This window comes from Mustela nigripes, chromosome 7, assembly GCF_022355385.1.
Source record: "Mustela nigripes isolate SB6536 chromosome 7, MUSNIG.SB6536, whole genome shotgun sequence".
Classification (NCBI taxonomy): Eukaryota; Metazoa; Chordata; class Mammalia; order Carnivora; family Mustelidae; genus Mustela; species Mustela nigripes.
The window spans coordinates 25939569-25960711 of NC_081563.1; the positions used below are offsets into that span (position 1 = coordinate 25939569).

Here is a 21143-nt window from a genome sequence, read left to right on the forward strand (position 1 = left end):
ATTCTCTGGTCCATTATTACTGATTTCTTGCATATGTCTTCAACTCCTTTGTGCCCTCCCATCCATCTGTAACTCTTCCTCTCACACTTCCATGGCAAATCCTTAACATCATTAAGTCAACATTCCTGCTGTTCTGTACTTGCACCCAAGCAACTGAATGTAGCCTGAGAAAAACACAAAACCATGGTTACTGGTCTCACTTTAAATCCATGCCTAAGTGCACCATTAGGCTGCCCATAGTATATCATTCAGTTCATTCAGTTTTCCATTTTGTAGATGGCCATAGTCTTTCACTTCTGCCCTCAAACTTCCAAAATCTTATTCATGCTCACTCTGACCTGTTGATCTTTCTTCCTGTTTCACTAAAGGAAAAGTAATCAGAAAACACCTCCACATCCTGTCCTCTCCCAACATTCTGCCTTTGCTCCTGTTTCTACGAATGGGCTCTCTGCGCTTCCACTTGTTGCCTACTCAAAGACAAGTTTCCCACAGTTGTTCATTCCTGCATCATGAGCACATGCCACATCTTCCACTTTCAACTACTGCCTCATTTCTCTGCTTCCTTTTATAGCAAAACTACTTAAACTAATTGTCTTTACTACCTGTTCACTTTCTCTTCTCCTTGTCTCCACTAAACATATACCAGTCTGTTTGTAGCCCCCCACCAATCCACTGGAACAGCTTTAACAAAGTAACTGGTAAACATTGTGTTGCCAAAATCAGTGGTCATCCTCATTTCCCATTTTACTTAACCTTCAATAGCATTTAACAAAAATTTGTTACTTCTTCCTTAAAGCACTTTTTCATTTCGACTCTGAAATATCACTTTTGGTTTTCCTCCTACTTAGATGGCCGTTGTTCATCACTTCCCTCTTATCTTCCTGATCTCTGAGTTTTAGAGAACACCTGCATTGTGCAGATACTCTTCATTACTTAGAGCTAACTGCTAAGCTCCAGCACTTAGAGCTCCAGCTTCTGTTGTTTCTGTTCATTACACCTAAGTGATGCTTTGTCTGCCACATGCTCATGACGTCCTATTTACATCTCAGTCCATAACTTTTCCCCTCCTTCTAGATTCCTATACATATCATGGCTGTCTCAACATTTCCACTTGAATATCTAATAGGCATCTCAAATTTAATATGGTCAAACTTGAACTTTGATTTTTCTGTTCCTTCCTCACTAAATGGCCACTCTGTTCTTTCAGTGCACAGGCCAGAAACCTGGGAGTCATTCTCCCTCTCTTTCTCTCATTCTTCATCCATTCTGTAAGTAAATCTTGCTGGTCTGTCATCAATGTAACACACAGAATATGACTTCTTTAACACTTTCTTACCAACTTCAAAAATCACCATTTCTCACATGGATTTCTGCAGTCACATTCTAAATGGTTTTCCTACTTCTCTCATTGCCCCTATTCAGTTTATTCTACAAAGAGAAGCCAAAATGATCTTTTAGAAATGAAAGCTAAGCTGCTTTCCATCTCATTTGGAATAAATCCCATTTCTTTTATCTGAAACGCAAGAAGTCCCTGATGGAGTCCTGGACTTCCTCTCGCCTCTCGTCTGTCCGTCCTCAGCCAGGTTCTCTTCTATCTCAGGGCATTCACACTGTAGCTCCCATTTTCTTTCCCCAATATCTGCATCCTTAGCACCTTTGCCTCTGTAAAATTTCTGGTTACATGTTACCTTACCAAGGGGGTCTGTGTGGCAGAGCACCCTTTCCATGTCTCCCATTATGGTGTTCTTACCATAAATTATTTTTCCTTTGTAGCACTTACGCCACCTGACCTTGCATATTTGCTAATTGTCTGTCACCCTTGTATCTCCTGTGCCTGGAAAAGCATCTTTTGCGAAATAGGTACTCAAGTATTTGTTGATAAATAACGTGATTCCTCAGTAGAGCTGCAGAGAATGTCATTTTCAAATCATATGCCTTATCCCCTTTTCTGACTGTTCTTGAATCCCTGTCCTGACTAGAGCCCCTGTCCAGTCACTTCATTAATGTCCTCACTATTAGAGTCCCTTGTCCCATTAACCTATCATATCAGCTCTGTCTCTGACATCGCTATCTCACCTGGTCCTCTGGTTTTGCTCTTGGGGGTAGAGGAAGGTGCAGAATGCTGTCTACCCTAAATTCATGGTGGCCATTCTTATTCTCCTCTGTTGATTCAGAAGATGCTCACTAGAACTGCTCTTCTGCACATTCTCCTCTGGATTTAAGTTTCCAGTCCTATTTATTCTACCACATCCCTTAATTTTAGAAAGTGGCCTTGTTTCTTCTTTTCTAGAGATGTAGAGGCTAGTAGCTCTGTGCTACTTTGCTGTCACTTCTTTCTAGTCACAGTTTCTCTGTCCCTTCAGTCAACCTTTTTACCCTTCTCACCTTTCTCAGAGAAGGTGTTCTTCATCCTAAACCTATACTCTGCATCTGCGTTCTAAAGCCATCCTATTCCACACTTGACCTTTGGAATTATATCCATTTAATTTTAAAACCTTCAGTGAAAACTCCTTTTCACTAATTTGTTTCACTTCTACTTTCACACAATTATAGGTCTCCCTTTGTAGGAAGTACAGTGGAATAAAAAATTTAAAACACTTCACTTGATCTTTATTCTTAGAATGCCCTTTCTGCTTTCTCTGACAAAATCCTCGCTAGCATGTTGTATCTCAGGTCTACCAACTTCTAACCCATGGTAGTCTTTCCCTCTTTTGCAGTCTTATTTCATATGACTTATTTGGTAAATAAGTGTAGCCCTTTTTGTTGAGAGAGGAAGAATAACTTATTTTGATATAATTTCAAGCTTATGGAGAAGTCACAAGATTAGTGTAAGGAACTCCTTTAAGCCCTTTACTCAGATTCACCAGTTGCTTTATATTTTGCCCCATCTGCTATTGTTGTCTCTACGTATAGAGAGAAAATGATATTAAACTATATGCCTATTTTTCTCAACTGTTTGAGAGTTTATATGGCAGAATTTTCTTCTCTTGAGTTTGTCCTCTAGAACTACCTTTTTTTTTAATTAATAAAATGGTTGATGGTAATTTCTGTAGATATAAGAACTATGACCTTTTGAAGGAATTTGTGCTTATTCCTTTGTTGAGTGGGAATTGCAGCAACTTGAACAGACCCAGTGAAGTTTATCAGCACTATGCAAATAAGAATGATTTTGTTTTTCACAGTCCTGGAAGATACTGCTCTTTGGTGCAATAAACTTAACATGTACTGGCTTCCTGCTTATGTGGTGCAGTTCCACTAACAGTATAGGTATGTCACCTTTCTTATTTTGTTGGAGTTAATCATTAGTTTCATATTTATTGTCCTGATTTTTTTTTTAAGATTATTTATTTATTTATTTACTTGACAGAGATCACAAGTAAGCAGAGAGGCAGGAAGAGAGAGAGGGGGAAGCAGGCTCCCCACTGACCAGAGAGCCTGATGCAGGGCTCGGTCCCAGGACCCTGGGATCATGACCTGAGCCGAAGGCAGAGTCTTTAACCTACTGAGCTACCCAGGCACTCCTGCTGTTATGATTTTAAATAAAGATATATCTTTCTTTCTGTGGAATATATTATTCTGAAATATAACTCAAGATTTAAATGAGATACTCTATGTAAAAATGCCTTGTAAAGTTTGGTGCAGTTGTTAAGCATTATCATTTTAAATGAGCTAATCATTTTTTTAAAATAGCTTTAAATTTACTTGAAAGACTGTGATTCCTTTATAATGTGATAGATTAGCCCTTCAGTTTATGCCGTGTCTAAATAAGATTTTGGGGTTTATATTTCTTGGATTTTCCTTGAAAAGGGAAATCTATAATATTTTTCTTGTTTCTTGACCTATGCTTTTTATATTTTTTATGTTATTTATTTATTTTTATTTTTGAAGAGAGAGAGTGTTAGTGAGGGGAGGGGCAGAAAGAGAGGGAGAGAGAAAATTCCAAGCAGGCTCCACACTCAGTGCAGACCCTGATGTGGGGTTCCATCCCACGACCCTGACATCATGACCTGAGTGGAAATCAAGAGCCAGACGCCTAACCAATTGAACCACTGAGGTGCCTCATTTCATGACCGCTTATGTTTTATGTACTGTTATTTTCATCCTGCTATTTAAAGAATATATTTTTTTAAGATTTTATTTATTTATTTGACAGAGATCACAAGTAGGCAGAGAGAGAGAAGGGGGGTATGCAGGCTCCCTGCTGAGCAGAGAGCCCAATATGGGACTCGATCCCAGGACTCTGAGATCATGACCTGAGCCGAAGGCAGATGCTTAACCCACTGAGCCACCCAGGCGCCCCAAGAATATATTTAAAATAGTACTTAGATGACAAGAAGGAAAAAAAAACCCCAAACAATCATAGCACTTTGGGGTATGTGCTGCTTCCTTTGTCCTGATGGCAAAATCAGGTTCTAGAGCAAGCTTTCATACTTGCCAAACTTTTTTTTTTTTTTTTTTTTTAAATTACTAGGCTCTAATGCTGGGCTTGAACTCACAACCTTGAGATCAAGAGTCCCCTACTCTATCAACCATGCTAGTCAGAAGTCTCTGTATTTACTACGTTTGACTACGAATATTAATCTAGGTAATTGCCAACATATAAGGTTAATTAGTGACTCAGGTTTTCTTGGTAAAGGATACTTCGGGTATGAACCATCGTGGATTCAGCAACATTTTAATCAGTTGTTCTGTTGTTTTGCAGCTTTAACTGCTTATACATACTTGACCATTTTTGATCTTTTTAGGTAAGTTTTAAAAGTCTCTTTACTATGTTGAAACTAAGGAATTTGTTGCACTGAATTTTGTTCTCTGTGCCTAAAGAAAAGTAATCTGAAATAAGTAAGATTATCAACATAGAACATATATACAAACAATACCATTAGAAGATATACTGGAAGAAAATACCCCATTTATAGAGGAACAGAGAAAGTAATACCTAAGCATTATATCATATGCCTTGGATGCCTACCTGTAGGTGAGTCACCTGTAGCCAGGAGCACGGTCAAGTAAGAACATACCATGTAGGTGGGCATTAATAACTAAGAAGTGAGCAATTGTGAATTGGGAGACACCCTTTTGGCTCCCTGCTTTGTGGGACCTTTCATATCACTATGTTAGGTTGCAAGATACTTGATGTCTTCAGGGTCCATGCCATAGGAGTATAAGTATGTCTTTTTATCACTTCTGTAACTAAATCTACTTGACTCATCTAAAGCATACAGTTACCACCTGGATTTCACACTATAGTAAGTTTTTTTTAGAGTAAATCTTCACTGTATTTCGAAAATGAACATAATTTTATCCTATCCAGAATATTGTTGTTATTAATATTTAGTTTAACTTTTAACAAAGATTAGAGATTATCAGAGTTAAAGTTTATTGTCTGTGGCTTAAATAAAATATATTACCTTTATTATTACTGTGTCACTTTTGCTTTCTCAGTTACAGAAACCATTTAGGGTGGATAACTTACTGAGTAGAGAAAGTATGGGTTTAGGTTCTGTTTACTGACTTGATGGATCATGACTTTTTTCAGTTTCTCTGTATGTTAAAACTCATATAATAGGATGCTTGTGATGATTAGATTACAGTTTATTACAATAATTTATTAATTTAGTGTGCAAACACTGATAAATTTCAGCAAACTTAGGAATTCCAAAATCTCAATTTCTTTTTGTGTGTTCTCTTGTTGTAGTTCTAAAGCTAAATTTATTTTCCTTTCTACTTAGTTTAATGACATGTTTGATAAGTTACTGGGTAATGATGAGGAAACCTAGCCCTGTCTATTCATTTGGGTAAGTTCAAGTCATTTTATTTTTTGCTAACGTACTGCTATTAAAGTGGTAGTTATTATCGGGCAGTAAAGAGCTAGCTAGAGTGTTTGTAGAGAAGAAATGCTGTCTGCGTAGTGGGATGGGGGTCAAATAGTGAAAGTAGATTTAAAAAGATATCTTCCACAGGATTCTCGATAAAGAACATGAAAATGTAAATTTAAATCATATTAAAATAAAATGTTCACATTAAGTTTTTTTCTGTTTTATAAAACAAATGTTAACATAAAATGTTCACATTAAGTTCTTTAATATTTTGGTAATCTCTTAAATTTTAGAGAAGGTACAAAGGATTTTCCTCTAGGTATGTCCTGTAAATGTTAGAGTAAATGTGATATATTTTAACATTAATGTAGTGGTAGAGATGTGTTTTTATCTTAAGACTGGATTTGTGATAGCAATAGACTAATAATTTGAGGTTCTGTTTCTGTAGTTTTAGGAATTACTAAAAGTTGGAAGTTGGAAGATAATCGTTTGTGTTAGAGGTTTTTATTGATGTATTAGAAAAAGTGAGCTCCTTTTGGATTCCAGGAAAAAACTTGACAGAAGAATTTCTTTTTAATTTGTGGAGGGTTTTACTGTGATAAAATATATGTAGCATAAAAGTTAACATTTTAACCATTTCCAAGTGTACAATTCAGTGGCATTAAGTACCTTCACATTGGTCTGTGAGCACTGCCACTAATTCCAGAAATATTTCCCCTTCCGAAACAGAAACTTTGTACCCATTAAACAATAACTCCCTATTTCCCTATCTCTCAGACCTTGGCAAGTGCCATTCTACTTTCTGTGTTTATGAATTTGCCTGTTCTGGTTATTCATATAAATGGAATCACACAATATTTGTCTTTTGAGTATGGCCTATTTTACTTAATGTTTACAAATTTCATCTGTGTTTATAGCATATGTCAGAATTTCATTACTTTCTAAAGCAGAATTATTTTCCGTTGTATGTATATATGATGTTTTGTTTATTCTTTTTTTGATGGGCATTTGGTTTGTTTTCACCTTTGGGCTATTGTGAGTAATGCTTTTATAACATTGGTGTACACGGATCTCTTTGAATCCCTGCTTTCAGCTCTTTTGGGTGTATACTGATTCCAGGATCATACTCAGTGATTCCATCTTTAACGTTTTGAGGAACCACTATACCCAGTGGCAGCACCATTTTCCATTCCTGCCAGCATGCTTACCAACACTTGTCATTTTTCTTTTCTTTTTTTTTTTAATTTTTAAAAATCCCCACAGAGTTAACATACAGTGTTATATTACTAAGTGCTCATCACAGTAAGTGTACTCCTCTTAATCCCCTTCACCTATTTCAGCCATCCCCACACCCAACCTCCCCTCTGATAACTACCTGTTCTCTGTAGTTAAGAGTCTGGTTTTTGGTTTGTCTCTCTTTTTTTATTTTATTTTTTTCTTAAATTCCACATATGAGTGAAATTACGTGGTACTTGTCTTTCTCTGACTTACTTCATTTAGCATCATACCCTCTAGATCCATCTATATTGTTGCAGATGGCAAGATTTCATTCTTTCTATGGTTGATTAATATTCCATATATATATATATAGTTTTTATCCATTTGTTGATGGGCATTTGGACTACTTCCATATTTTGACTATTGTAAACAACACTGCATTTATCATAGGGGTGCACATACCTTTTAAAAATTAGTATTTCTGTGTTCTTTGAGTAAATACCCAGTAGTGGGATTACCAGATCATACGGTCATACTATTTTTAATTTTTTAGGGAACCTTCATACTATTTTCCATAGTGGCTGCACCACTTTGCATTCCCACCAACAGTGCACAAGGGTTCCTTTTTCTCTACAACCTCACCAATACCGGTTGTTTCTTAAATTTTTTATGTTACCCATTCTGACAGGTGTTAGGTAATATCTTCTGGTTTTGATTTGCATTGCCTTGATGATAAATGGTGTGGAGCATCTTTTCATGTGTCTATTGCCATCTGTATGTCTTCTTTGGAGAAATGTGTGTTCGTGTCTTCTGTTCATTTTTAATTCGATTTTTTTTTTTTTTTTTTTTTTTTTAGTATTGAGTTGTATAAGTTCTTTATATATTTTGGATACTAACCCTTTATCAGATATATCATTTGCAAATATCTTCTCCCATTGAAAGAAGAATTTAACTTTGGCAAATAAACTTTTGAACCAAAATTAGTCTTTTGAACAAAATCAGGTTTTATTTACTTAAATAAGGGGGCAAAGAAAACAGGAAATTTTAATGCAAAGAGAAGATATTCAAAAGTGTCACTGAGATTTGATAGACTTGGACTGTTACTATAATAATTGGTTACAAGGTACATATAGATACCTGTATATAGAAGTCTTTGAATCTGAGTTAAAGCTTTTGCTTTTAAGTGACAAAAATCCAATTCAAGCTAGTATGGGGGGAAAATGGGAACTCTTATAATTTATGTAATCAAAATGTGGGAAGACTGAAGTGACTAGTCCCTAGTCCCTGAAGTGACTAGGACTAGTACACTCAGGACATTGTCTTTCTCTTCCCTCTCAGGCTGCTTTTCTCTGCATGTTAGGTTTAGTTTCTCAGACCACTTTTCCCTACCATCCCGGAATAACTCCTAGCAAGACCTTAGCTGGAACCTTATTGCCTTCATCTTAGAGAAGGAAAGCATTTTCCTCAACTCTAGTTAGGAAAATCTTGAGAAATTTGGGCGCCTGGGTGGCTCAGTGAGTTTAACATCTGCCTTCGGCTTAGGTCGTGATCCCATGGTTCTGGGATCAAGCCCCACATTGAGCAGGGAGTCTGCTTCTCCCTCTGCCACTTCCCTTCTTGTGTCCTTGCTCTCTCTCCCAAATAAATAAATTAAATTAAATTAATTAAATAAAGAAAAAGTCTTGAGAAAGAACCATTGATTGGTCCAGCTTGAACAGGTATTAGTCTTTAGATTAGATATTGGGCCAGGAGACAAGATTAAGCAAGGACACGATGCTCCCATTTTGGCCTACTTAGAGTGAACAAGAAAGGAGGGAGCAATTAAACAATAAAATTAACTTCTGGCTATAATTTCAATCAGTCACATAGCTTGAAATATCGTTTGTTTTTAGTAATTTCAAACTCTAGTTCTTTAGCCCTGAGATTTGTCTTGTTTCAGACTGCCGCCTATATAGTGTCACATGAATATATCTAATTGGTATCTTAAATATTGTCTAGAATTCTTGTTTTCTTCCCCCTGAAATCTATTCCTCTTCAGTTTTTCCCATCTCAGTAAATACACCACCACTCAGTTGTTCAAGCAAAATCTTTTGTTATTTTCTCATTCCCCACATCTATCCATCAGCAGGTTACATCAGGGTAACCTACAAACACATCCAGAATCTGTTCCTCCCCCCATTTCTAAACTACTAACTTCCTAATCAAGCTACTTTCATTTCTTGCCTTATTCCATCCTTCTAACTGCCTCTGCTCTTACCCCCTTGGCAGTCAGAATGTTCTTTTTTAAATCTGAGTCATAATTTAAGTCTCTTTGAAACCACCCAGTTGTTTGCTGTCATACTTAGAATAAAATCCTGAGTCCTTTCTCTAATTTACAGAATTCTTACATAAACTGTTCTGTGCTGACTTCTCTTCAAGTTACCATTTTCATGCCCTCCATACCACACTTTTTTCCTGTAGTTTGTATACAACTAATTTATTCCTGCATTAGGTTCTTTGTACAAGCTGTTGTCTTTCTTTAAAATGCTCTTCACATCATCTTTACAAGATGAGCTCCATCTTGTTATTCCAATCCTAATATCACTAAATGCTGGTGTCATTAAATGACTGGGCCCAATCTAAAATAGATTCTAAAATGAATCCTAGTTAGCCTCTTTTCACATCAGACTACTATAATTCTCTACATACAATTTACTAGAACTTACAAACTGTTATTCTTTCAACTGTTATTCTTTCTCCCCTTTTAGGAGTAAGTTTCCCACTCTCTCATGGGACCAGACCTACAAAAGTTTCTGATCAATTGCAAAGTTTCAAAGTTAAACATAGGCAAGCATTTCTGATCTAGGTCTTTCTCCCCTTTTAAAATACAAATTTCATTGTAGCAGGGCTATATCTCGTTCTGTCTTACATCCTTCTACAGTTTGTGAATTTTATTTTATTTTTTAAAGGTTTTATTTATTTATTTGATGGAGAGAGAGAGATCACAAGTAGGCAGAGAAACAGGCAGAGGGGGAGGGGGGAAACAGGTTCCCTGCTGAGCGGAGAACCTGCCATGGGGCTCGATCCCAAGATCCTGGGATAAAGGCAGAGGCTTAACCCACTGAGCCACACAGGTGCCCCAGTGTTTGGTGAATTTTAATAAATGAATATACCTGTTTAACTACTGTCTAGATCATGATATAAAACACTACAAGTCCCCCCAAAAAGTCTCCCTTTGTTTTGAGTCTTAGTCCAAACCCAATAAAAGTAATCAGTGTTCTGACCACTATTCCTTGCAGATTATTGTTGTCTGTTTTTGAAGACACATAAATGGGATTACAGTGTATACTCTCCATAGCAGTAGTTCACTCTGGTTCGTTGCTCTCATATTCCATTTTATGAATATACCATAATTTCTTTTTATGTTCAGCTGTTGAAGGGCATTTAGATGATCTTCAGCTTTTAGTTGTTATAAATAAAACTACTTACGAATATTCTCGTACATGTCTTTTGGTGTACATGTTTATCCCTTTATGTTGGGTACATATCTTTGAGTGAAGTTACTCAGTCATAGGATTTGCAGATGTTCATTGTTAAAAGATAAGAAAATACCAGTTCTCTTGAGTTTTACCGGTTTACTCTCCTACTATCAATGTGTGCAAGTTCTGGTTGTTTCCTGCTTGTACTTATAGTTGATAATTGCCTTTTTTTTTTTTTAAGCCATTCTGGGGTGTGTAGATGTGTCTTGTGGTTTTAAATTATTTTCCTGATGACTAGTTGAATACTTTCATATTTTTTATTGATTTTTTTCATATGCTTCTTAAATCATTCAGATTCCCTGCTCTGTGAAATGCTCATTAAATTGTTTTACCTATTTTTAAATTGGATTACCTTTTTTCTTTTGTTATTGATCTGTAAGAGTTCTTTATATATAATTATCTTTCCCATAAATGATAAGTTTTTAATTTCAATGATAAATTCAATTTATCAGTCTTTTATGGTTAGTCCTTTTTGTGTTCTTGTCAAGAAATCTTGGCCACTCGTAGGTCATAAAGATACTCTGGTATTAGCCAGAGGTCTTGTTGTTTGACTTTTTACATTTAAGACCTGTAGTCAAACTGGAATTCATTTTTGTCTATGAGTTGAGGTAGAGGTTCAAGGCACATTTGTTTCTATCTAGTTTTTCAACTGATAAAACATATATTGGAAAAAAATTAATCCTTTTTCTACTGCTTTTTCTGTCTCTACCCTTTTCATAAATTAGGTGATTATGAATGTGTAATTCTATGTCTGGATTTTCTGCTCTGTTTAATCTTGTACATTTGTCTATTCTTGCATCAGTACTATGCTGTGTCATCTATGATAGTTTTGAAATAAATCTTGACATTTGGCAGTGTAAATCTTCCACCTTTGTTTTTCTTCAGATTATCTTTGCTTTCCTTCACTTTTTGCATTTCCATATGCACTTTACTACCAGTTTATCAATTTCCACAAATAAGTTTGTTTCATGTACATACTGTTTTTATACTTTTATAACTCATTCTTTTCACTTACATCTTTCCATGTCAATAAGCACATTTCTGTTATATATTTTTTAAAGATTTATTTACTCATTTGAAAGAGAAAGAGAAAAAACATGCACTCAAGTAGGGGAAGGGGCAGAGGGAGAGAATCTCCAAGCTGACTCTGCACTGAGCACAGAGCCCAATGCGGAGCTCAGTCTCACAACCCAGGAGATCATGACCTCAGTCCAAACCAAAAGTTGGGGGCTTAACTGACTGTGCCAATCAGGCACCCCAATTTCTGTTGTATTTTTAATAATATATATATGTTCTTGTGTTGATTTCAACATTTTTTCCTTTACAAATATCAGTATGATGCACATCCTTAATCATTTTGTTATCTTTTCTGAAGATATGTAATTCCTCAAGAAAGTTCAAGCATTTATACATACCACAAATATTGAATGCCATTAAATTATGTGTTGTGGAAAAAGCTAAGATGAGTAGAACTACAGCCCCTGTCCTGCAGCTGACAGTTTAGGGATTATAAGACATATATGTAATTAACTGCAATTATGTGTAGCAGTGATAGACAGTATAATAAGTGGTTAAAATCATGAACTCTGGAGCTAGAGTGCCTAAGTTTGGAAACCTGACTCCTCTACTTGCTAGCTATATGACTCTAAACAGTTACTTTTCTTTTTTGTGTGTCAAGTTCCTTATCTCTTCTTTTTTAAAAAAGTGGATAAAGTAACCTTCCTAAGGTGTTGGAAAGTTTAGAAGAGATAATATGGGGGTGCCTGGGTGGCTAAGTCAGTTAAGTATTTGACTTAGGCTCAGGTCACAATCTCAGGGTCCTGGGATTGAGCCCTGCCTCAGGCTTGACACCTTCTCCCTCTCCCCCTCCCTCTGATCATGTGCTCTCTCGCTCTCTCTCAAATAAATAAAATCTTTTAAAAAAGAGAGAGAGGGCACCTGGGTGGCTCAGTGGGTTAAGCCGCTGCCTTCGGCTCAGGTCATGATCTCAGGGTCCTGGGATCGAGTCCCGCATCGGGCTCTCTGCTCGGCAGGGAGCCTGCTTCCCTCTCTTTCTCTCTCTGCCTGCCTCTCTGTCTACTGTGATCTCTCTCTGTCAAATAAATAAATAAAATCTTAAAAAAAAAAAAATTAAAAAAAAAAAGAGAGAGAGATAGTGTTAAGCATTTATGTTTAAGACAAAATGGGCCAATCCAGTATTAGCTGTTAATTATGATAATAAATATTTCTAGGAAAATAAGAGCCATAATTGGGTCCTGGAATAGATGTACATCTTAACCTGTGATGTTCTTATTTCTTAATCTGTGATCTTCTTTTTATCTTCATTCTAGAAAATCTGTAGTCTGTCCGAACAGTGTTTGGCTTATAGTAGGCACATTGGAAAATTGAGTAGGGAATAAGTGAATGAAAATGTGTTCTGAAGATACTGGTTTATGAATTGTGCTGATCTAATTAATTTTCTGATTTCAGATTTGAAAGATTAGAAGTCTTAGCTGTATTTGCCTCCACAGTCTTGGCACAGTTGGGAGCTCTCTTTATATTAAAAGAAAGGTACATTTGTATACAATGTTACTGTCATTGTAAATTCTACCTATGCCACCTTTGAGAACATGAATTCATGAGACACTGGATTGATTTGAAGATGAAATTAAGATGAACAGTACTGGAGTTTTGACAGTATGGCTTCCTAGTGTTTCAGACTTTTATCCCTTCTTTTCATTCTTCTTTTATTACTTAATTTTGGTGTGAAAGGAGTGAAAGAAAGGACTTCAGTCAGACATGTTTTAATGCTGAGTTACAAACCCACTGAAACAGGTTTTGTGGGGTGTCTGGGCAGCTCATTCGTTAAGCATTTGCCTTTGGCTCAGGTCACGATCCCAGGGTCCTGGGATCAAGCCCCATATTGGGCTCCCTGGTCAGCAGGAAGCCTGCTTCTCCCTCTCCCACTCCCCCTGCTTGTTCCCTATCTCACTATCTCTCTCTCTCTCTCAAATAAATAAATAAAATCTTAAGAAAAAAAAAGGTTTTAGAGAAATTGATATTACATATTAAGAATAATTTGTAAGTTTCTTTGCCTGATCTCTGCTAATAATCAACAGCTGGATATCATTAAAAGATTTTGTCCAGGACACCTGGCTTACTCTGTTGGAAGAGCGTGCAACTCTTGATCTTACGGTCTTGAGTTTGAGCCCTATGTTGGATGTAGAAATTAATTAATTAATTTTAAAAAGATTTTGTCCACTTATTGGATTAATTTTATATTTAATAAGGCTTTTTAATTTCATAATTTGTAGAATAACCTAATACATTATTTCTTTCTTTTAGTGCAGAGCGCTTTTTGGAGCAGCCTGAGATACACACGTGAGATTTTTGCTTTTGACATAATATATAACTATTATGTTTGATTCCCAGTTATTAAGTGGCATATTAGGAATAATGGTTACTTTGGCCAATGTCAGAGTTCAGAGTGTGGCAATATACATTTCAAGGATACTTCACAAAAAAAATTCCCAAATCCCAAGACAACTTCTCACCCTTAACTATTCCCAAGCACTTTCATTTTATATTACACAAGAAAAGCTTTGTACTCTGGCTTTAGGTCCCTCATTATTTACAGGCCTAGGTCAACACACTAAACTAGCCCCATTGAGCTCCTATAATTTAAAATTTGATGCCAAAAATCTTTTAGTAGCATCTTTAGAAAAGATAGAATTGTTATTATCTACTACACATAATTGCCAAATATATGGACTTACCTATTTGATCGGTTTAATTCCGGATATCCTGACCTGAACACCATTGCGTTTATATGGATTTATAACAGCAGATACCTGTGAGAAGATACTGTTAATGCTAAGAGTCAGTGAGTCAGTTTTGGTTCTATGTAAGATGGAGCAATAGGACGTGGATTATGGAGCTCGAAAGCAAGTTCAGAATGTGGCTCTGCAAATCCCAAACCACTGAAGCAGACCACTCTGCCTTCCCATCTCTTTTCTGCATGCTCAAGTTGCATATTGGTATTAACAAGGTAAAAATAATGGTGAATGTTATTATTCTTTCTAGGGGAAGATTATTAGTTGGTACTTTTGTGGCTCTTTCCTTCAACTTGTTCACAATGCTTTCTATTCGGAATAAACCTTTTGCTTATGTCTCTGAAGGTAAGATTTTTATTTACCATTAACTTAAAAATCCAATTAACCTCTTATAAAAGCAAGTCTGTGCTTATTTTATTAACTCATAAATCAACGAGAAAGTTTATTGTGAAGAGAAGAGAGAACTACCCTAGAGGTTCTCAGGTCTTCTCTAAGTAGAGAATTATAAAACAAAATCTAATTATTTCAAACTTTAAAATAATGTATTACTTAAAAACAGGCAGAACTGACTTATGTATTAAATTTATATGATGAAAAATTACATTTGCCAAAAAACACGAATGGGATTTTAGATGTATAACCTACCTACAAAAAGCCTGTTGCAAGCATTTTGGAAGCATCAGTATACTTGAAATAGTTGATGTAATCTTTGCGAATAATTGTATTCTGTTAAATTCCCAGGAACTTTTTTTTGTCAGTGGTGGATGGGCATATATTGTAAAGTAGCATATATATTTTGAAATACTCATTTATTTCAAGTCTTTAAAAATTCAAACTGATAATTCACTTCAGTGGTCAAAATTATTATCATTTTTCAGTCATTTCCATGTTCTGGAATTCCATTAACCCACAAAGTGTTAATCACTAATTGTTGGAGAAGTGAGGTAAAAACAGAAGTGGACTGTGTGCACAGACCCACACTTTGAAGCAAAGATAGGGTCTTTTTAGGTCTCATTGACTTGAACACTAGGACAGCCAAGAGAAGAAAGCTCTCTGAGTTGCCCATTCAAATTTAAACAACTTTATGAATATTATGAAGCATGAAGTATTTATATTCAAGTATTTATATGAAGTAGAGTTTAAGAATTACTGCATGAACTAAAAAATAGCGATATTTGTAATGTCCAGAATTATTTTGAAAAAAACTACAAATTATGAAAATAGTATAACATTCATTCTAGAAATGTTAAGAAGGTACAGTGTTTTAGAAATGATACCTCTCCCTAAAGATCAGAAAGAGGTTTTCCTTTTATAAATAATTCTATAATCTGCTTTTTTATACCAAGTATCTTTTATGCATCTCTTAGTCTTCTGTAGGATAAATTCCCACAGAAGAAATTGTAAGTGGGTTGGAAATATAATATATTTTAAGTCATTGATATATATTGTATCAGACTTATTTCAGAAGGGTTATCTAATTTCTATTTTCATTAGCTGGATATTCAAGTTCCCAGAAGCATTATTTGTGACGTTAGTTGAAATTTGAGTGGAAAATAATACTGAACACTTTCTATCTACCAGGCACTGTGCTAAATTCTTTATGTAGATTAACCCATTTAATTCTCCCTAAACCATATGAAGTAAACAATTTTATTATTCCTGTTTTATACAGAGACATTGAGAGATTAAATCACTTGCCCCAGGTGACACATTTAGCTAAGGCAGAGCTGGGTTTTTGGTTTTTTTTTAAGATTTTATTTATTTATTTGACAGAGATCACAAGTAGATGAGAGGCAGGCAGAGAGAGAGAGAGAGAGAGAAGCAGTCTCCCTGCTGAGCAAAGGGCCCGATGTGGAACTCAATCCCAGGACCCTGAGATCATGACCTGAGCTGAAGGCAGCGGCTTAACCCACTGAGCCACCCAGGCGACCGCAGAGCTGGTTTTTAAGCCAGGTAGTCTAGTGTCAGAGTCTTTTCTTAACTGCCCCACTATATGGCTTTTGCATAAAGCTTGCCAATCTTTTTTACATCATGTTACACATTAAAAAGTGAATATTTCTGGGGCGCCTGGGTGGCTCCGTGGGTTAATCCTCTGCTTTCGGCTCAGGTCATAATCTCAGGGTCCTGGGATGAAGCCCCGCATCGGGCTCTCTGCTCAGAAGGGAGCCTGCTTCCTCCTCCCTCTCTGCCTGCCTCTCTGCCTACTTGTGACCTCTGTCTGTCAAATAAATAAATAAGTTTTTTGTTTTTTTTTTGTTAAAGTGAATGTTTCTATAACCCTGAGATCAGTGTAAGAGGGTGCTTGAACCTGGAGGATACTTATTCAGGGACAGTATCTGGCTGATGTCTGCAAGTAGCTGGATCCCTACATGCCCTTTCTGAGAGCTGAGAGAATTAATTGGTTTACCTATAAGCCATTCTCAGCACACTGGTTAGGACGTTCTGCTTTACATTTAAGGAGCCTTTAAAACTTAAAATTAATAGTAACAGTGGCATATGTAAGCTTACTAATTCCTTCAGGTCAGTACAAATAGTTGAAACTGCTTTTATTTTATCATCTTGAAGGCTTAAAAGAGGAAAAAGGTCTAGATTTGAATAGCATGTCCTTTCGTAAAGTGTCATACAGTCATTGCCAAACTTATTTTTTAATTAAGGAAATAAAATATTTCTGATAGTGCTTTATTTTTCAATAGAGGTAATTTAAGTGTTTTCTTCTTAAAGCTGCTAGTACGAGTTGGCTTCAAGAGCATGTTGCAGATCTTAGTCGAAGGTAAGATGTTATGTATGGGGTTTCATGATACACGTAATTTCAGAGGGATGCATAAAAAATTCATCTGTCATGGGAACTTACATTGTTTGTTGCTGAAGTTACTACATGAATCTTACAAATCAGACTCTTACTCTCCTACTTGTTCTGACTTTTTTTTTTTTTAAGATTTTTATTTATTTTAGAGCAAGAGAGAGTGCTCGGGGTGGGTGAGGGGTAAAAGGAGAGGGAGAAGCAGGCTCCCTGCCTAGCAGGGAACTCAACATGGGTTCAGTGTGGGGCTGGGTCCCAGGACCCTGGGATCATGACCTGAGCTGAAGGCAGACGCCCCACTGAGTGAGCCACTTAGACATTCCAATTACTTTTCAACTCATGATGTAGGAGACCTTTATGAGTGAGAGAGCTTTGTTCACAAATCTTCTTTGCTTTCTGTAAAAGACATATGTTACTAAAATACAAGATCTTCATCAATGTTACATTGAGTTCTGCTAATGAATATTCTTTATTTCTTCATAGCTTGTGTGGAATTATTCCAGGACTTAGCAGTATCTTCCTTCCCCGGATGAATCCATTTGTTTTGATTGATCTCGCTGGAGCATTTGCTCTTTGTATTACATATATGCTCATTGAAATTAAGTAAGTATTTTTATCACTGTCAAGTGGTTTCCGTTTGGGGGGCCTGACTTTTAAAGGCATCTGTGGGATGGATAAGAATTGAGCTTAGAACATGTTTGCTTATGGCCTGTGTAATTTTGGTTAAGTCTTATCCTTAAGTGTCTTCATCTGAAAAATTAAAAGGGTTGGATTCAATACTTATTTTTCACCGTAGTCTATAATTCACACTAGAAAACTGTTTAAATTCCCTACTGCTGACCTAGTGAGTAAAACAGAGATGTCAGTAAAAGAGGAATAAGCCATGGCTATTGTTGCTTAGAGAAGGAAGAGGAAGTAGGTGTGAAACCATTTTTAAATGGTAAGCCTTTTAGGAAATATACTTTATAGCTCCTTTAAGCTTAGTGTTTTATGACATATGATTTTATCACTACCTACCCTTTAAATATTAGTGTTTACTAGGATCTTTCCTTAATTATTCTTTTTCCTCTTTTACATACTCTCCTGGGAGATTACATTCTCTTACTTGTTTTTATTTATAACCTCTGAGTTTCCCAAACCTTTATTTCTAGTCTGGATGTCTGTTGAATTCCAAAAGGCGTATCCTACTGACTTCTATTCTTGTCTACAGCAGTTGCACCTATTTTCCCCATCCCCAAAGCTGTTTGTTCTTGTATTTCCCATCTCAGGGAATCCTACTGCTATCTATTCCATTGCATTGTTTGTTTTTTTTAATTGTGTTAAAACATATATAACATAAAACTAAAATTTTAACCAATTTTAAGCACACAGTTCAGTGACATTAAGTACCTTCACATCATTGTATAAGTATCACCACCATCCGTCTCCAGAACTTTTTTTTAAATTTTATTTACTTATTTGACAGACAGAGATCACAGGTGGGCAGAGAGGCAGGCAGAGAGAGAGAGAGAGAGAGAGAGAGAGAGAGAGAGAGGAGGAGAAAGCAGGCTCCCCCGCTGAGCAGAGAGCCCGAAGTGGGACTCGATCCCAGGACCCTGAGATCATGACCGAAGCTGAAGGCAGAGGCTTTAACCCACTGAGCCACCCAGGCGCCCCCAGAACTTTTTTTATCTTCCCTACCTGAAACTAAGTACCATTAAACAGTAACTCCCCCTCTTCCTTGCCCCAACCCCTGTAGAAGAGAAGAACTACTCTTCTACTTTCTGTCTCTATGAATTTGATGAAGTACTTCCTGTAAGTGAAATCAGGCAATATTTGATCTTTTCTGTTTGGCTTATTTCACTAAGCACAATGTTTTCAAGATTCATGCATGTTTAATACATGTCAGAATTTTCTTCCTTCTTAAGGTTGAATAATATTCCATTGTACATAAAAACACATTTTGCGGACATATCCACTGCTAGAGATTTGGGTTGTTGCCATATTTTCACTACTGTGACTAGTACTGCTGTGAATGTGGATCTACAATATCTTTTTGAGTCCCTGCTTTCAATTCTTGTGGGCAATTACCCAAAAGTAGAATTGCTGGATTATATCATAATTCAGTGTTCAATTTTTTTAGGAACTCCAACGCATTCTTAAATAACCTACTTCTCCCTCCCCCCTCACCCTTCCCAAAGCCAGTTCTAATTGGCCGCCCAGTCTTGTGTTTGTATTTTTTTTAATATTTTATTTATTTATTTGACAGATGGAGATCACAAGTAGACAGAGAAGCAGGCAGAGAGAGAGGAGGAAGCAGGCTCCCTGCTGAGCAGAGAGCCTGATGTGGGGCCTGATCCCAGGACCCTGAGATCATGACCCAAGAAGAAGGCAGAGGGTTTAACCCACTGAGCCACCCAGGGACCCCTTGTTTTTGTTTTTGTTTTTGTTTTTAAGTTTTTATAGTCACTATGCTGTATATTACATCCTCAGAATTTACATGTCTCATAACTGCAAGTTTGTATCTTCTGACCACCTTCACCCATTTCTTCCCCTTCTTTCCCCCCTGCATCTGACAGCCACCAAACTCTTCTGTTTCTTACGATTTTTAGATTGCACATATAAGGGAGATCATCATAATATTTATCTTTCTCTGTGGTGTTATTGTAAATGGCATGGTTTCCTTCCAGTTTTGTGTGTTATGTCTTTGGGTGTGTATAACTCACATTTTTTATCCCTTCATCTGTCAGTGGATACTTAGGTTGTTTCCATGTCTTGGCTGTTGTAAATAACAGTCTTGTCAGCTAGTGTGATTAGATCTTTCTTTTTAATTTGTCTGCTCCTTCCCATTCTCCTTGCTGCTGCCCATATTGAGGCCTTACCATTTCCTTGATCTCATTAGAATAGTCTTCTGGTCTTCTATCATTCTCACACCTCTCTAGTTACCTCCCATTTTGCTGCTAATGTCATCATTCAAAATTGCAGTTTTACCTTAACATTTTCCTGTTTCAAAATCCTCTTCTTCACATACTTAAGAATATAAAAGTTGTTAGAATGATAAAACCCTTGCCACCTTTACTGGCCATCCAGCCGCATGTACTTACCTGCTCTTGTTTCAGTGTTGTATCAGGACTTCGTGCCTCTGCGCATGCTGCTTTCCCTGTCTGCGGCATCTTTCTCCCATCTGCTCGCTCATCTTGGAGGAGTCAGCTCAGATGTCTCCTCTTTTTATATTGAGCCCTTCTGGATTATCCATTTCTCAGGAGTCTTGTCACTAACTCTGTGCATCCATGATACCCAGTAGGACTGCTTTGTTCCCAAATTGCTTTATTTTCTTTACATGGGTATCTCCTGGTGTTTCAAAGGTAGGGACTTTGTCTTACCGCCTGTTTCTGTTCCCAGCATGTGGGGGAAAAGTAAAAAAAGAGTTCAGAGTGCATGATCAGTCTGTAAACATTTTGGTCTGCCTTTTTTTTTTTTTTTAAGATTTTATTTATTTATTTGAGAGAGAATGAGTGAGAGAGAGCATGAGAGAGGAGAAGGTCAGAGAGAGAAGCAGACTCCCCAAGGAACCGGGAGCCTGATGTGGGACTCGATCCTGGAAGTCTGGGATCACGACCCAAGCCGAAGGCAGCCACTCGACCAACTGAGCCACCCAGGTGCCCTTGGTCTGTCTTCTTAATAGAACAGCCTGAACTTCTGATGAGTGTTGTACTCTAGTAGCCAGTGTTCTCTGACAGACTCCTGTGGAATCCCACTTTGTGTAATTCCTGGGGATTTTCAAAAAAAATTCTTAGTACTAATAATTGGAAAGGTGTTGCTTACAGGAAATTGCCAGAATCACTGATTAAATACATTAGTCTTCTCTGTATAAGAAATTACTAGGTGAAGGTTTTTATTTGTGGAAATAAGGGAATATATGTGAAATCTTTCTACCTAGCAAGTAGGTTGAGAATACGTAGTTGGGAAATATTCACATTTTTTTCTTTCACCGTCTCTT

The 21143-nt window shown here is 36.7% G+C and overlaps 1 protein-coding gene across 2 annotated transcripts in view; it reads left to right on the forward strand.

The window, feature by feature from the left end:
• SLC30A6 (solute carrier family 30 member 6) overlaps positions 1-21143 on the forward strand; it is a 41095-nt gene that overhangs the window by 6937 nt on the left and 13015 nt on the right. Inside the window, exons 3-10 of one of the 2 annotated variants that reach the window (XM_059405395.1) lie at positions 3183-3267; positions 4703-4745; positions 5730-5795; positions 13022-13102; positions 13877-13912; positions 14615-14709; positions 17086-17134; positions 17648-17767. In XM_059405395.1, coding sequence (XP_059261378.1) covers positions 3183-3267; positions 4703-4745; positions 5730-5795; positions 13022-13102; positions 13877-13912; positions 14615-14709; positions 17086-17134; positions 17648-17767 — 575 coding nt within the window. The remainder of the gene's footprint in view (positions 1-3182; positions 3268-4702; positions 4746-5729; positions 5796-13021; positions 13103-13876; positions 13913-14614; positions 14710-17085; positions 17135-17647; positions 17768-21143) is intronic. The other variant, XM_059405396.1, reaches the window with a different exon arrangement.